The 19,081-nt window shown below is 31.7% G+C and overlaps 1 protein-coding gene across 1 annotated transcript; it reads left to right on the top strand.

Moving 5' to 3' along the window:
• The first annotated feature begins 60 nt into the window (after window positions 1-60).
• LOC139485532 (WW domain-binding protein 4-like) lies at window positions 61-15,462 on the top strand. The gene is made up of 9 exons (XM_071270079.1): window positions 61-171; window positions 3,155-3,227; window positions 5,187-5,249; window positions 7,264-7,335; window positions 11,018-11,102; window positions 11,513-11,695; window positions 12,664-12,767; window positions 13,629-13,729; window positions 14,207-15,462. Coding segments are annotated over exons 1-9 (1,047 nt in total). The 5' UTR covers window positions 61-169; the 3' UTR covers window positions 14,571-15,462.
• Window positions 15,463-19,081: the final 3,619 nt, after the last annotated feature.

Below are 19,081 nucleotides of genomic sequence, written 5' to 3'. Positions count from 1 at the left end.
AACCCCATACAACCGATCCATAAAAGGTTATCACCGCGAAATAATGTTGCTATCACGCTTGCGTTAAAAGGTAAACTTCCGGAAACAACAGACATGTGCCATTGACCTAATTTTGAAGGGCTGTTAAAGCGTAGAAATTATAGCCTCAGTAAACTAAAACCCAGCAAAAATGTAATGATATGTTATGCTTACCTTAAGTGAGATCTATCTAAAATTAGTTGAATATAGGAACAAAAAGAACATGTATTTTTGGGAATTTCTTAAGGGTACAAGTCAATTCGGCACCTGTGACATGGTCAATTCGGCATCTGTGATCTGGTCATTTCGGCACCTGTGACCTGGTCAAAGCGGCACCATTTGAACTTTTGACATGTGAAGCCATATTGGTTATTCAACTGGCAACTTTTATTTAAGAAATAATTGATGCCATGATGGGGATTGAATATATCATGATTTTACAGTGTGGGGTAAAATATCAACATAAAGGGACAACTCAAGGTAAAACCACGATATATTCAAGCCCGGGCATGAATTCATTTGATTCTAATAGGACAAATATGGCAATTCTTTGGATTGAAGAGCTCTAGGTGGAGGCAAATATTTGCCATTCTAATAAATAAATGCACTAATAAATTCTATGATATATATAATCAATACAATCAATGGCAGGCGGGCTGTATCAGCCACCCGTGATGATATTGATATCAGCACGGTTGCAAAAGCTTTATTACACCTTTAATCTATGACGTCACGTCATCGATTGCAGTCACTGTTGCAAAGGCTTTATCAAAACCCTAATCTGTATGACGTCATTTCAATCCTCTTTATCTGTATGATGTCATGTCACATAAAAACATCTACTCGAGATATATGTATATAATAAAGTGTATATGATATGGCTTTTTCAATATCACACACCGTATCAACCCTCAACCAATATAATCCCTAGGGAGAGCAGAGCTCTTGGGATTATATTGGTGTCTCGGGTTGATACGGATGCGATATTGAAAAAGCCATATGATATTCTCTATATATATCATTGATGCAAAATATCAGCAATATAAAAGAGAAAAGATAAAATAAGATACGATTCCATTTGAGGTGAGCAAAAAGGATACATGTCAACTCGTACTTTCGGCAACTCGTACTCAGCCAACTCGTACTTTCGGCAACTCGTAATTCTACTATGTCGTACCCAATATTTTTTTAGCATTATAATATAAGTTTTCTACGTTTATATCCGTAGATATGGATATTTTAACTCCCTGAAGTATCCCAGTGCACCCTGAGGTAGATCCATAGAATATGAAAAGGATATTTTTTACTGAACATTGCGTTGAACATGTCTTAGTTTTTTCGTGTTAGTAGAAAATATTTTTAACATTATAATGCTTCATATTTTATTATTTACCTACTGATTTATCTACTGATAGGATTTGTATCTGAAAAAAAATCCTCAAGTGTCAAGGTGTGCTCGATCCTTAGAATATTTGAAGAGATTTTTTACTGAATATTGCGATAAACACGTTGTTTGTTGATGTGTTAACACTTTGTTTTTTGTTCTTTTTTTTTTTATATAAGTATGGCAGTCAGTTCGTTTTCTGTTTGAATTGTTTTACTGGTCATTATAGCTGACTATGAGGTATGGGTGGGTTTTGCTCATGGTTGAAGGCTGTACGATTACCTATAGTTGTTCATTTCTGTGTCATTTTGGTCTCTAGTGAAGAGTTGTCTCATAAGCAATCATACGAGATCTTCTTTTTTATATGTCTTATTTCGTATATTTTATGTATATAATGAATGCATTTCTAATAGTTTTGAAACCATAAAGCACATGCATGTATAAAGCAAATTGCAAAAGATTTATATATTTTTTATTAGATACTATAATCAATAACAGATAAGAATAACAATACATTAAATAATTTGATTTATCTGAATCAAATTCATTTCATATAAATCTTAGGTGGTGTTACTCATAATGTCTTTTCAAAATTATATGAGAGTTTGGTGCTTCCAATTGTTGAATATGGTGCTGGTATTTGGGGTTGTAAAAATTTTTCTTTTATAAATGCCATCCATAATAGAGCTTGCAGATTTTTTCTTGGAGTGGGTAAATATACTCCAAATGCTGCAGTTGCAGGGGATATGGGGTGGATACCTATCTTTCAAAAACAATGGCAATGGTTAATTCGACTATGGTGCCGTTTGAACAATATGAGTTCTGATCGTTTAAACAGAAAAATTTTCATATGGGCAGACATTATGAGTAAAAAACATAAGTGTATAAAAAATTGGAATTTTTATGTAAGGAAAACGTTTTCTGAGTATAATGCAGAACATTCCGATTTTTTGTTTTCATTTACTTCTCTCTGTTTATTCTACTTTTAACAAATCCATTCTATTTTTGTAGGTATGTTATCCACTAATGACCACTGATTAGCATATTGTGTACTCATAATTATTTTAATGTGCATATCAAATAAATTGCCGTGCAAACAATTTCAAACAATCAATTCTAAGGAATACTAATGATTATAACGATTAGCATTTTATAAGCTTATTTAAAACAATTATGATTGAATTTTATTAACAATGAAAGTTTTTTTTTATTTGTATTTTGCTATATAATGATATACAAAAGAAAGTTACAATAACTATGCATATAAACTTGATAAATAATATCATATAAAACATGGTTACGAGTTGGTAAAAATAGGGTACGAGTTGGTTGAGTACGACTTGCCGAAAGTACGAGTTGTCGTGTACCCAGCAAAAATTTACTTAGACTTTGAAGTGGTTTACCAGAATTTCCAAAATATGTCAATTTTAATTTTTGTTATATTTGCTATAATAAGGTTGCAATATGTTGCTATATCAAGAGGACATTAAAATAGTGTATAAATGTTAATTATCATGTTGTTGTATTTCAATTATCATGTTGTTATTGTATAAAGGTGAGAATGTCCTCAGTAATAGCCAATATTTAAGCCAGCTTGCTTGAATATTTTTTCTGATCATGTCAGAATCAAAAACAAGAATGTCTTTATAATATATTTATCCTTTATTTATCAGTCATAAGCCTTTGAATCTAAAGACTATGGTCAATTGTGTTTAGAAAAATGTTTTTTTACATAATTTTGAAATTTTTCAGGGCAACATACTGGAAGTCACAACCAAAGAAATACTGCAAATTTTGTAACTGTTGGATAACAGATAATAAACCTGTGAGTATTGTATGCCAGGGTTTCCCCTGGGTGAATTATTTTTTTCGCCACCTCTTTCGCCAAAACAATATATTTTTCGCCACTTTATTATTTTTTGCTAAATAACATAAATATATTTTTCCTGTTGTGCCCTTTTGTACTAAGAAGTAATTTTTACAACAAAACAAAAGCTTTTATCACATGAAATTGATCCCTCATTTCATGTATAGTCATTACATTGAAGGGTTACTCTCATTCGAGGGGTTGTTCCCAGCCTTTTGGATAGATTTTTTCATAACGACAGTTTTCTTTTCTTGACCATCGTAAATGAAAAAGTTGAGACGTACAACTATGCTTGAAACACGTGCATGTGTTACTCAAACGACTTTATTAAAGTCAAAGGATAAAAGAATCAAAGTTTTAAATCGGAGATTTTTCTTGCTTTTGAACAATTTTCGTCACAACAACAGCTTTCTTTTCAAAACTATCTTTAAAGTTTGCTTCAAACACGTGCGTCGCAAAGATGTAAATAAATTCTGTATGTGACATTTATAGCGGAAGCCATTTGACCATATCATTTTGTGAAACAATTCAATCAACACCTTTATAAATTAGTCCTTTGTTGTCGATAGCTATAAAATGCAATCAGCTGATTATTGATTTTCTGTCTAAGTCTTAATGAGGTCAAGGTGAATTCCGAGTATTGTCTGATCGGGTAAAGTCCGAGAAACTCGAAAAAAAGTAAATAAACAAGATGGAGGAAAATAAATCGGTTTATATATTTCTTTCGCCAAATTCTTTCGCAAATGACGAATTTTTATCGCCACAATTATTATTTTTTCGCAAATTGCGAAAATGGCGACCGCCAGCGGAAACCCAGTTGTATGCAATATATCTTTGCATATTTTCCCTGAATTAGCATGATCTTAGTAAAATGTACTTGACTTCTACATACATGACATATAAATTATAATAAAAATGAAAGAAGTGGCATAATTGCCTATGAAACAACTCTCTGTATAAAGACCAAATGACAAAGAAGTAAACAACTTCGGGTTGCTGTACAGTCTTCAACAATAATCAAAACCTATAAAGCATATAGGATTAGCTATAAAAATGACAAATATTTAATAATTCAAAAGGTAAAAACTTGCAGCTTGATTTTACTAAAATCAAATTAATGAAAAACAAATATGAAAAACATCAACAAAAGATAACCACTTAGGGGGGAGGGAGGGGGTAAACATGTTCATTGACATCAAAAGGTCCTGTAATCTGGGACAGTGGTCTAATAGTACAACATAAGAAAAAAACATTATAAACTATAAAAATCGCTTGAAAAGGTCTTAACCCATCAGATAGATACACTGCACTTGAAAACCTTAAAATAAAAAAACAACATAAGGTGCAGATCAGAGCGTATTCACAGTTACTAAAAGCTACATCCAGTTCAAAGCCAACAAGAAACTTATAAAATATCATGTGTTTACAAATTTAAAATCAATCAGTACACTTCAAATGGATTTCGTGTGGCCATATGGTGACCTATAATTGTTAATGCCTGTGTTGTTTTGTCTCTTGTGGACAGTTGTCTCATTGGCAATCATACCACATCTTCTTTTTTATATGTATAAGGATAGATTAAACTACTGAATTTAATTGGCCATAATTATGATTAAAGATCTATGTAATTAATATTCCACACCTACAACAGTAATATCTCATTTTATTTCTGGTCTGTGCTTATAAGTTTTTGGTTTATTATATAACTATATGAGATACATCTAGTTTACTATCAAACCATGTTCATGTTGATTTGAAACTAAGCACACAAGTTTGGTGCAATAAAATGAAAGACTTGTGTACAAATTAGCAGTCACTATATTTCAATATGCTATATTCATGTCAGATGTAACAATTTGTGTACTATATGGAATAATTTTTCTTTGCTTTATAATTATTTTGGGTGTTTTCTTTCAGAGTGTTGATTTTCATGAAAGAGGCAAAAATCATCAGGAAAATGTCAAAAGAAAGATTAATGAGGTTTGTTAATAAAATCGGTATTGTACAATGTAGGAACAACAAGAAACATTCCCAACTTTTTTTTAGCTCACCTGTCCCGAAGGGACAAGTGAGCTTATGCCATCACTTGGCGTCCGTCGTCGTCTGTCGTCCGTCGTCTGTCGTCGTAAACTATTTCAAGAATCTTCTCCTCTGAAACTACTGGGCCAAATACTTTCAAACTTTAACTGAATGTTCCTTAGGGTATCTAATTTATAAACTGTATCCGAAGTTTTGATCTATCAACAAACATGGTCGCCATTGCTAAAAATAGAACATAGGGGTCAAATGCAGTTTTTGGCTTATAACTCAAAAACCAAAGCATTTAGAGCAAATCTGACAGGGGTAATATTGTTTATCAGGTCAAGATCTATCTGCCCTGAAATTTTCAGATGAATCAGACAACCCGTTGTTGGGTTGCTGCCCCTGAATTGGTAATTTTAAGGAAATTTTGCTGTTTTTGGTTATTATCTTGAATATTATTATAGATAGAGATAAACTGTAAACAGGAATAATGTTCAGCAAAGTAAGATTTACCAATAAGTCAACATGACGGAAATGGTCAGTTGACCCCTTTAGGAGTTATTGCCCTTTATAGTCAATTTTTAACCATTTTTCGTAAATCTTAGTAATCTTTTACAAAAATCTTCTCCTCTGAAACTACTGGGCCAAATACTTCCAAACTTTAACTGAATGTTCCTTAGGGTATCTAGTTTGTAAATTGTATCCGAAGTTATGATCTATCAACAAACATGGTCGCCATTGCTAAAAATAGAACATAGGGGTCAAATGCAGTTTTTGGCTCATAACTCAAAAACCAAAGCATTTAGAGCAAATCTGACGTGGGTAATATTGTTTATCAGGTCAAGATCTATCTGCCCTGAAATTTTCAGATGAATCAGACAACCTGTTGTTGGGTTGCTGCCCCTGAATTGATAATTTTAAGGAAATTTTGCTGTTTTTGTTTATTATCTTGAATATAATTATAGATAGAAATAAACTGTAAACAGCAATAATGTTCAGCAAAGTAAGATCTTCAATGAAGTCAATTTGACCAAAATTGTCAATTGACCCCTTAAGGAGTTATTGCCCTTTAAAGACTTTTTTCACAATTTGTTCATCATGTTGACTTACTTTAAAAAATCTTCTCCTTTGAAACTGCTGTATCAATTTCAGCCAAACTTAGGTTAAATGAGTTTCAGAGTATCTAGTATAAATTTTATATTTTATTTCCTTGTATGTCAAGAAACATAGCTCCTATGGCTAAAATAGAACATAGGAGAAAATGATTATTTTTTTTTTTGGCTTTTGAAGAAAATAGGACGATCCAAAAAACATTTAAATAAATTGAAAAGCCAAAATAATCATTGATGAGAGATTTAACCAAAAGAATTAAGGTGAGCGATTCAGGCTCTAGAGAGCCTCTTGTTATGTAAATGATTATATATTTATACACCCTCATCTTTTTGTCTGTAATGTAAAACAAATTTTAAATTTTGAGGCCCCCTGTTTTTTAATTCTTACTGGTTCCTATTTGTCATAAAAGGTAAAAAAAAAAAAACTAAAATCTAATAAACCTGAATATCATCATGATTTGTAAATATTAAACCTTAAATTGTTGGCTGTTCAAATTTTTAGATAAGTAAGGTGCAAGTCTAGTTCCCTTTCAGATGTTTTTTTGAGATATAATCTGCATTGTCGGGTTTAGCATTTCCTGTGTAAAGAATTACTTTGAAAGTCTCTGGTAACTTTTCTCATCCTGTTTATATTTATAAATATATTTTTCAGAAATATTTCACAGGGTAACTATATTTATACCCATCTGTTTTAAAAACCAATGGAACTCAAAATTTGGTATGAGTGCCAAAATACCCATTTTATATCTCAAATTAAGGTAAAGAAGCCTGTAATGCAACATGAACCGTCTATCTTTAAAGATATCTTCCATTGAATGGCTGATGAATTTGGGAAAATTGAATCTACATTTTTGTTTCAGGTTAAAAAGAAAAGTACTGAACAAGCTAAAGAGAGGGAAGAATTGGAAGATGACATGAAAAAGATGGAAAAGGTAAAAACAAATACACAACTGATATAGGAGGGCTTGGATGGGGTTAAATGATTAAAGAATAATGCCCTTAAGAAATGAAGATTAGAGAATAACGGGCAAAAAGAATGAAGATTAGAGAAAAAAGGGGTGAAAATTAAATGTTTACAGAATAACAGACCCCCCCCCATCCAGACCATCATATAGAGTAGTTGTTCTTGTTTCTGACACAAGAATTGAGCTTTCATATACATAAAACAAAAAAATCGTTTGGATTTAACAGTATAAAAAATACTATGTCCATCTCAGAGAGGAACCTGATCATTTGCTGCTGTTGTTTCCTTTTAAGGGCATATCCAATAGTTTCAGGGGAGGTAATAACAAACGTAAACGTCGTCTATTGTTTCCCGTAATTTAACGTTGAGTCAATGACGTCATAACGAAATCACCATTGGAATTGCTGGAAAGGGAGGGTTCTTTCATCAAAGGAAAGGGCACGGCGGAAATCGGCAAAAAAACTCATACAGAATATTAACAGAAATAGAACTCAAATCGTAAAGATATTTTTGTCCTCTTGTTCTATCATAAAAGAACTGCAATTATCTTGATCATTATAGACCATACTCACTTAAGTTTCCGTTTTATTGAAATTATCTTCAATACATGCAGTAGGGAACAACGAGAACAAATGCGTAATGATTTATTATTGCATTAGAATGCAAATTGTAATTAATTCTTTAACAAACTTTTCCGAGATTTTGTCATTCAGAATAGAAAACTCAAAGTTTGGTTTTACTTGAGAAAGATGAAAAAAAAGGTTTCTTGAGAAAAATAAAATAAGGCGTAAACTAACATTTATCATGCATATAGCTTTGCGTTGAAGTGCTATTAATGTACAATAGCTCTTTAAATGAAGATGACCTTTAACTAGTAAAAAACAATGTAAAAAAAAGATGACACTGAAAAAAAAATCATGAAATAGGAAAACATTGTCATATATACACTGACATACAAGTAGAAAAAATCTGACAATTTTGGTGTATACTTATGTATGAGGACACAAATATAATTTAGCAAAAAAAAAAACCGGTGTAGAGTTGATGTAGGTCTTGATTTATTAGACACGCCCTCATAAAATCAGCGGGTACATAATAGGATAGGGAAAAAAAACCAGTTATCGAAATACTATATTTCAAAATTAGGAAGGGGAGGCTAATAGCTTACCTCAAGATTTTGATCTTATTCAACTTTATTCTAGTACAGCATACGTTTTACCGCTAGCAAACTCTTTATCTTAATAATGTATCAATGCTTTACTTCAGATCCACTTTCGCCTCGTCGTAAATATGCGTGATATATTTGCCACTGGAGCACAGGAGCAATCAATTTATTAGTTTCATATAGTGATGCATAATCATTAGGTCTCAACTGATAATTGTCTCAAACAGTTTTTCAGTTTTGGTATTTTATTATTTTTTTTTATTTATTTTTTTTAAACGAAAATTTTAGACTTTCTTTCCGCATTTTTTCTTTGAATTCATCTGTTTGAATAATCAATAATAATATAGTAGTCTACGTCAGTGGTTACATTGTATGCAGCCAAACTAGGTGGAAGGCAGTAGAACAGAAAACAATCTCCATTGTGTGCATATGCAATAACTCATATATTGAAGCGGAAAACAACGGCCCTTTCGTTTATACTCAATGTATTGTCTTACTGATCTCTTTTGTTAAATAAATTTATTTTTTTCATCTACAACTGCAAAAGGCGCAACAGATGTGTTAAAATCAGCAATGTGTCTTATTTGAAGATTCATGTGACCTTTGTTGTTGTTTAGATGTTTTATTCGAAGTTCGTATATATCCCTTTAACCATTTATTTAGATAGTTTTTTAATGTATAGATAGCGCGAAACACTGCACTATGCATCGGATATACGACATTTTTATTTCGACTAAACAAGGCTGCAAATTTATACATCCGAGCAGCTAAACAGCCTCACCCAATTTTAGCAAAGATATACTGTCGGACGGAAGAAGTCTAGAGATGTGAATATTTCCATACCCAAATCAATCCTTTTGTTTTGAAAAAGATTTAAAAGGTATACATTAATACGACAGCAACCCAACGATCATATAATTCAAAACACTTAAGAGTCAACATACATTTTTGTTATAGCTAGAAGCCTATAAAGAATAAAAAGCCCGAAACTGCAAAATGAATAAATAATACGGAGTCAGTGAGTTTTTAGACAAGGGTTTTGTTGCAAAATTTCACGTGCTCTTTGTTAATTTCGAGATGTGAAATTATAGACGGTGTAATATAAATCAGTATAAGCAAAACGCTTCATTGTAAAGTAACGGTAAAATGAATAATGATTATTGATGACGGACGTCAAATGGCATACTAAATGAATATTCAGAACAAAAACATCAAATGGAAATATAACATAAAAATTAACCCTGCTTTGTACTATAGACCGAGACACAGAAATGGATTTCGAACGTGTAATACTCTTATTTTAAAAGAGGGATGAAAGATACCAGAGGGACTATTTTAATAGTCTGTAATTCCACGGTTTGTATGTTTCACACCCGGGTTTCAAAATTTTGACGAACACAATAATAAAACGAACTGAATTGTTTTCTCGTCCAGATACTGGTTCAATAGAAATAAGAAGATGCGATATGAGTGCTATCGAGACAACTATCCAACAAAGTCACACTGTAAATACATTTGTCTGCCACACCGTCGCACTGCCTTTGGAAATTAGCGGGGAAATATAACGTTATTTTCGGAAACGTCTTAATTTTTGGCGCAATTTGTGAGGCTCACAGGAGGAATTGAGTAAACAATATTATATTTCTCAATTTTTCTCAAAAACAAGTATGATGACAAATATTTTTCAAAACGTTATGACTTTTCATTTTTTTCAAAGAATAACATATCTTACTTTGGCCAAATCGACACCGTTAGAAATATTTAAAAAAATCAAAAATGTGCATTTCAAATGTTCATTTCTTGCCGTTGTTTGGGTCCACCATAATGTTTTTGGCTTTATTTGAGTAAGAATTAATGCTTTAAATGGTAAAGTTATATTTTTCTTACCATCTTGAATTATTTTGCTTCAAACTGAGTATATATTGATTAAAAAATCATATTTAATTTTTTTAAATAAAAAACGTTTTATACTCCAAAATTGCAAAAATGTTCAATTTTCAGCAGCATTTTTTGCAAAAACGAAATCGACAACATATATTTTTTTTGGCAAAATTTGATTCTCTGTCAATTGAAGAATAAAATATCTTAAAGGGAAAAAATTCTCACCGTCAGAAATAAACTGTTGGATATGCCCTTAATTGTTTTAGGTTGAGCGCATTAGTGTTTTGAATTGGCGTCTCATTCAAAAGTTGTCTACACTTGGTGTGATTAAGAGCTTTACTCTTATAAATAGAAATAAGAAAATTTGGTATGAGTGCCTATGAGACAACTCTCTAACCAAGTCACAATGTATAAAAAGTAAACAATTATAGGCAAAGTACGGCCTTTAACACTGAGTCTTGGCTCACACCAAACAGCAAGCTATAAAGGGACCCCAAAATGACTAGTGTAAAACAATTCAAACAGGAAAATCTACCGGTTTTATAGCTAAATGTTGTTTAATTTTTCTTGAATGATAATGTAATGTTTGATAATTTGATTACAGGCAGCTATGGAAGCTTTCAAGAAAGATTTGAAGGATAATCCTGAACTTGCAGCAAAATATGGTGTAAAAATTAGAACTGATGCTGGTAAAATCTCATTTGTATAAGGTAACTGTGGGTGAAATGATATCGGTGGTAAAATATCAGGTGGTAGTAACTAATCAGACACAACATTGAAAAAATCAAAAAATCAAGATTTCATTCAAATCTGAAATATCACCAAATCACATATGATTTAATAGATAATCTTTCAAAACACACATTGAACAGAATAATATAACTAGCAATACTCTCCCATAATAAAATATACATGTAATTCATGCAAGTTAACTGTTTGTTAAATAAAAAAAAATATACTTGATAATGATATTATTTTAATAAATGTTTGCATATTATTGTTTTCTTTAATATTATTGATTTTGTTTCAGTTTTGGACTATTCTAAACATTCTATTTTAAATTGATATCAAATAGCTCACCTATTTACATTTTTTACAGAAAAGCTAGCTGACAAAGAAGCAAAACGGAAAGAGAGAGAGGCAAAATTGAAAAAGGAGGAAGAAGAGAGAGAAGCAGTTTTAAAAGCAGAGGAGAAATTGATGACCAAACTAGCTACATGTAAATGGTTTGAAGCTAAATCACCAGAAGGTTACTCTTACTACTGGAATGTAGAAACTAATGGTAAAATGAAATGATACTTATTTTGGAAACCAGGAACAAAATGTCAATCAGCATTTTTATGCCTCCATCGTAGTAGAGAATGCATTGAATTTTACTCTTTTTTGTCTGTACTCGCCCAATTTTTTTTTCTCTAACTTAATTTTGCCTCAACCAGATCTTATGAAACTTATTCACAATGCTCATTACCACAAAACATAGACTAAATTTGAATTGTGTTGAAATCACATATACTGTATTAGAGTTATGCCCCTTTATAAATGGCAAAATGCTGAATTTTTTATATTCGTTTTACAACTTAAGTTTGTCTCAAACAATGCAAATGTTATGGCACGTGTACAAAATGTTAATGACCACAAAACTCAAATCAAGTAATGATTTTGGTAGTGTCACTTACAGTTATGTTCCTGTATAAATTCATATGATATGCAAGCGGGGGCATCATCTGTGTCCCATGGACACATTCCCCATTTATTTATCATGTATTGTAGTTAGGTATGCTACAATATGCTTATATTATTATTTCTAAAAATAAGTTCTCTCTCTTGCAACATTAGTTATATATGAAAGTAAAACTTCAGTTTGCTGTTTCTTGGGTTAAAGTGTTTTTTTATTAGGTTTCACAGATAAAAACAAGTCTAAGTCTAAAGTTACTGTAAACCATCTAATTTTTTAGTGTAATTTTTTTTCTTTCTGACTTTTGCAAGAAGAAAAATTAATGGGAATATTAATCAGCACATAAACGTGAAACTAAGATCTTTGCTATTTATCTGCATCACAAATATTTCATAATCACAAAATTTAATTGGTCTGAAACGGACTTTAAAGGACTAAATGTGAAATAAAGTATCCAAGAAAACTAGTTGGTTTACAGTATATAACAGGTTATGTTACTTTTATCTTTTACTTAATGTTTGTGCATAGAGGGGTTATGAAATAATAACGAAATTATTTGTTATAATATTATTTAGAAACAATTTGGGTAGCACCAGAGGAATTTGTCAGTTTAGCAGAAGTTAGAGCCCAGGAACAAAAAGCAAAAGAAGAAGCAGAAAAACAAAAAGCTTTTGAAGAGGTTTGTTTTCCCCACTTTTGAAGGAAATTAAACATACTTTTATTATTTCAACTTATACTGTAAAACTTCAAATTTTGTAGATAATTTCACTCTTAATTTTAAATGTTTCAGGATATTTAATAAAATAAAACTAAAGTAGCAATGTTTAGATAAGAAATCAGTAAGTTTTTGAAAAAAATTATATATGGAGATGTGGTATGATTGCCAATGAGACAACTATCCACCAGAGATTAAATGCAGTTGATGTAAACACTTATAGGCCACCGCACAGCTCTCATCATTACAATTGGCCTAACTATTACAAACCAATTACAGAAAAAAACAAATAAGAACTACATGAACCAACATCTAGTACAATTTTCAACAATGACCTTTCTTGAAATTTTGATTTTTAGGTAAAGATTGCATTTCATGCAATCAATACCTTACAGGACTGACTTGATATCTAAATGTTCCAAGGCTGACCGCTGCCTTTTTTGATACACAAAATATAGTGCATTAACCATAACATTCCATACATACTATCCATGAACATTTCCAGAAATTTATCAATGTAATATACACTCAGATATTCAAGGCACAAAATGATGTTTCTCTTGTCAAGAAAATTACAAACTTTTGCAAAGTGCAGGAGTCTATATCCGTTCTAAAAATATAAATTATGTCATTGTTAACGTCATCTTTAAAATTGGAGTTATCTTCCTTTGTGTAGAATAGCTATTAAATCAACAACAACCAAAGCAATATTTAACTTTACTTCCCACTGATAAATTGAAGCAATCTCTACTGCTCAGTGCTTTCAAGCACTTTGATTTTTTTAAATGATTGAAAAATATATTTTGAAAGGTTATGTAATTTCAGCAAAATCTAGAAGAAGATGAAAGTGAGGCTGGAGTTTCAGTGGGACCAATGCCTAGAGTACCCCAGTCAGCTTATGGTAGATGGCAATCAATTGCTCATCAGTAAGTGCACAATTTGTTAGCTTCAACCATTTTCTGTTTGTGAGGAGAGCAATGTGTATAAAATACATACAGTGTAGGAATATTTTAATTACAACAATATAATTTGGATTTTAAACTAAAAGATGGACAAACAATATTTGTGTTTTAATACTACAAAGATCTATACATAAATAAGAAGATGTGGTATGAGTGAAAACTCACCATCCATGTCACAATGTATAAAAAGTTAACAACAATAATGTCATAGTATGACCTTCAACACAGAGCCTAGGCTCACAATGAACAGCAAGCTATAAAGAGCCCCAAAATAGCCTTTTTACATTGTATTAGCTAAGGTAAGCCATTTCCTAAAAAAAAGTACGAAGATACTAAGAAGCAACAAAGAGTAATTCACAAAAATTGATACACACGAAAAAAAATGAATCCACAGTAGTAATTTTAAAGTCATTTTAGCACTTAACTATTTATATTTTCCAGGGAAGAAGAGGAAGAGTCTGCGTCAGAATTCTATGGACTTCCAACAGAAGCTCCTCCCCTTCCAATACCATCAAAAGCCCCGCCCCCACCACTACCCACAGAACCAGAGATTATTCCACTACCTCCGTCAGAACCTCTGCCAATAGAACACATACCATTACCACCTCCACCAGAGGAAATACAACTCCCTCCACCAGAGGAGGTAAAACTTCCTCCACCTCAGGAGGAAAAGAAAACACAGGAAAAACGATCTAAATTTAAGGAGAAAACTGTGACATCTCTTGGTAAAGACACTAATGTGACATTTAAGAAAAGAAAATTGGCCTCTGGAGCAAGAAATGTAAGACAGAGAGATGATGATTGATTGTATTTGAATTGTATTAGGATATTTAATATGACAAAGCTACCCATTATCAGGAAAAATTCTTGATATAAGGAATTATGTCAAATATGCATCATTATTTGAAATATCAAAACAAAACTTGAATAGTATAGCACCATCTTATCATTGTGATGCAGAGAAGGCAAATTAAAATTGCCACTTGGGGAGGTGTGAAACATGTTGTACAGGTTAAAATGTCTGCAGGTTTCTAAAATTACTTCTTTAGGGGTGTTATTTTTAATTGCTATATTTGGGTACCATAAATGTAACCAGTGGCGGATTTAGAACTTTTCATAAGGGGGTCCACTGACTGCCTGCTCCAGTCATGCTTTAGTGATTCCCTATATAATCAACCAATTTTTTCCCACGAAAAGGGGGGGGGCAGGGCCCCTTGGATCCGCCAATGGTAACATATATTGTAAACATTGTTTTTGAATTTTCTTATGGCACTGTGTTTGTTGATGATTTTAAAAGTGTGTAATCAAAACCATACATTTTAATACACAATGATATGATAATAAATAAATCTGTATTAATCTGAGTTATCAAGGCTAATTGAATCACAAGACCTTGAGAGAGTTCCACATTTCATATTGGGTAATTTGATATATAGGGAAGTTAATAGGGTGTTATCAGGTAACTACCACAACTTTCGAAGTTACACAGTAATTAAGGGAATTAGATAGTTTTTCAATAAATAAGAAAATAAGTATACCTAAAGAACCCAACAGTACTCTTTCAGTACAATAGAACTGTTGAGACAAAGGAATTGTATGTCTCATATTTGATGTTGGATATTGGAGATTTGTATAAAAGTATGAATGTGATATGTCATAATATATTTTGTCATTTGATAAATTAAATGCTACTGTAAAACATACTTGTGTTGTTTGTTTTATAGCAGACTAGATTGTAAACTCGCCAGGAGGTTCGTTGTGTTTAAGATAAAATTGGGAATTGAAATGGGGAATGTGTCAAAGAGACAACAACCCTACCAAAGAGCAGAAAACAAAAATTAGCCGAAGGCCACCAATGGGTCTCCTATACAGCGAGAAAAGGCGTGCTTCATCTGTACCCTTAACAAAAATATGAACTAGCTCAATGATAATGGACCCCATTTTTTATTTTTTGTCTAGCCTTTGACTTTAGTCGAAAAAGCGAGACAGAGTGATCCTACATTCCGTCGGCTTCTGCGTCCTCAAATATTCACTCTGTGAATAAAGTTTTAAAAGTTTTAATAACTTTCTTGAACTATCCTGGATTTCTTCCAAACTTGGACAGAAGCTTGTTTATGTTCAGAAGATAGTATTCAGAAGTTAATTTTGTAAAAATAAAATTCCATTTTTTCCATATTTTACTTATAAATGGACTTAGTTTTTCTGTCAGGAAACATAACATTCTCTCTGTGGTTTAAGTTTTTAAAATTTTAATAACTTTCTTAAACTATCCTGGAATTGTACCAAAATTGGACAGAACCTTGTTTATGATCAGAAGTTAGTATCCAGAAGTAAATTTTGTGAAAAGAAAATTCCATTTTTTCCATATTTTACTTATAAATGGACTTATTTTTATCTGCCAGGAAACATAACATTCACTCTTTGGTTAAAGTTTTTAAAATTTTAATAACTTTCTTAAACTATCCTGGATTTGTACCAAACCTGGACAGAAGCTTGTTTATGATCATAAGATAGTATCCAGAAGTAAATTTTGTAAAAATAAAATTCCAATTTTCTTGTATTTTACTTATAAATGGATTAAGTTTTTCTTCCAGTTAACATTACATACAGTCTGCAGTTAAAGTTTTTACAACATTTTTAAGATTCTTAAACTATTCTGGATTTTTACCAAACCTGTACAGAAGCTTCTGACATCTCTGTTAATATTTTAATTGGAGTTAACACTTACATTGTTAAATTGATAAGACGTTGATAGTTTTCTTTTTTTTCATATTGAGGAAAACAATATACAGGAAAGTTCAATAAGCTTTATCAGGTAAATTCAAAAATATATAAAAAAAAATGAATTGTCTAATTATAAGATATATTAAGTTACCCAGTAATTAAAGAAATCAAGACAGTGTTTCAGTAATATAATAAATAAGGATAACTGAAGGCCATAAAAGTGCTCTCTCATTACAGTAGACCTTTCAAGAATTAATTGTCTCATATTTGAGATGTGTATACAGTATAAACGTGATGTGTCAATATCTATTTTGCCTTTAAACGAATTAGATACTACTGTGAGTTATAGTGGTCTAGATCTTCTAGTCTTCATAAGAATTTAAGTTGTGCTAATTAAGATTGGGAAAGGAAATGGGGAATGTGTCAAAGTGACAACAACCGACCATAGAGCAGACAACAGCCGAAGGCCACCAATGGGTCTTCAATGTAGCGAGTAACCCACGCACCTGGAGGCGTCCTTCAGCTGGCCCCTTAAAAATATGTATTCTAGTTCAGTGAGAATGGACGTCATACTAAACTCAGAATTATACACAAGAAATTAAAATTAAAAATCATACAAGACTTACAAAGGCCAGAGACTCCAGACTTGGGACAGGCGCAAAATTGCGGCTGGGTTAAACATGTTTATGAGATCTTAACCCTCCCCCTATAGAATTCAGGGCCCGTATGCATAAAGCTACTTAAGTTAAGATTTTCCTTAGTAAACACGTAAGTTAAGGAAACTCCGCCCTTTTTATCTAAGTGGTATGCATAAAAAATCTTAAACTAAGTGTTTCCTAAGTAAAATCTTAGTTGTTTTAAGTCACGCCTACAAAACTTAAGTAGTATGCATAAAACTCCTTATACTAAGGAAACACCTAAGATAACACTTAAGTCTAAGGTACCTTTTCAAAAATAGTTAAAAATCAAACGGTAATTAGAGAAAGGTTCCGATTTAAGTATTCCTTAGTGAAGTGACGACTTAAGTAAGTTTATGCATACCACAGTTAACTGACATGACAGATCCAGACCTCAATTAAACTGATTGAAAGACTATGTCTTCATCATATGAATATCAGGCACAATCCCTCCCGTTAGGGGTTTACTATCATACTATCATAAAATATATGGGAAGAACATAACCCGTGACATGCCAACAACTGTTGTTTTTTTTTTTTTTTTTTTTGGAATAAATGTGTTTAGTTCCGATGCAAAGACCCTATAAGTGAATCAATATTGAAGCCAAAATATGCAATTTTTAATGACCTGACATTAGTATCGTAACTATATCCATTCTTAATAAGTCTGTTCAAAGATTTTGTAAGCTTTTGAGGTGAATACTGACATTTTTGTGCTTTGTAAAAAATATTACCATAAAAGATTGGATGTGAAAAACATGAACGTATAAGATGTCTGCATGTTGAGTTATATTTACAAATTATTTCATTATACTAATGATAAAATTTAGTAAATGTTTTGCCTAGTTTGTAATATCGAAAACCCTGGTGTAATAATTTTTCAGTATTACATACATTTCTCTCGCTAAAATCTAATATGCTATTACATACACGAGCGAATCGTACAAGTTAAAATATATATACACCATAAGATGGTGACAAGGGAACGTCACCATCTAAAAATGGATAATTAACGATAGGGAATGAAAAAAATCATCTCTTTTATCATAAATTTTTGTATTTAGGTTCCCGTTAATAATATAGATATCAAGATCAAGGAAAGGGCAGTGGTCATTGTTAGTATCAGCTTTATTTAAACTAAGTTCAACAGGATAAATTTCTTTAGTATACATACTGAAGTCGTCATTATTGAGAACCAATATATCATCCAAATATCTAAAAGTATTGTTTAATTTTTGTATCTTGGTCTTTAGTCATTCAGCCTATGCACGGTACGCAAGTGTAAGTCTGATATATTTTAGTTGCTGATCCAAAGTTGCTTATTTTTTAACATAAATTTAAACCATTCATACCACACGTTTATCAATGTTTTTGATTTCATACATTAAGATTTATACATGATCTTCTGCAATGGCCTATGTCCATTTGTACAGAATTTTAATGAATTGAAAATAAAAGTTAAACAACATTTATTTTTCACCCTCTTGTATGATTGCAAAGTTGTGAATTGATAAGAATCACAAACTAGAGGCTCTAAAGAGCCTGTGTCACGGACCTTGGTCTATGTGCATATTAAAGGACACAGCTGGTTTCATGACGAAATTGTGTTTTGGTGATGATGATGTGCTTGTAAATCTTACTTTACAAATTTTACAAAATTTATAAAAATTGTTAAAAATTGAATATAAAGGGCAACAACTCCTTAAGGGTTCAATTGACCATTTTGGTCATGTTGACTTACTTGTAGGTCTTACTTTGCTGTACATTTTTGCTGTTTACAGTTTATCTCTATCTATAAAAATATTCAAGATAATAACCAAAAGCTTCAAGATTTTATTAAAATTACCAATTCAGGGACAGCAACCCAACAACGGGTTGTCTGATTGGTCTGAAAATTTCAGGGCAGATAGATCTT

Source organism: Mytilus edulis, chromosome 8 (genome assembly GCF_963676685.1).
Source record: "Mytilus edulis chromosome 8, xbMytEdul2.2, whole genome shotgun sequence".
In the NCBI taxonomy this organism is placed as follows: domain Eukaryota; kingdom Metazoa; phylum Mollusca; class Bivalvia; order Mytilida; family Mytilidae; genus Mytilus; species Mytilus edulis.
The sequence above is the reverse complement of the archived record's forward strand: the minus strand, read 5'-3'. Positions and strand labels throughout refer to the sequence as shown.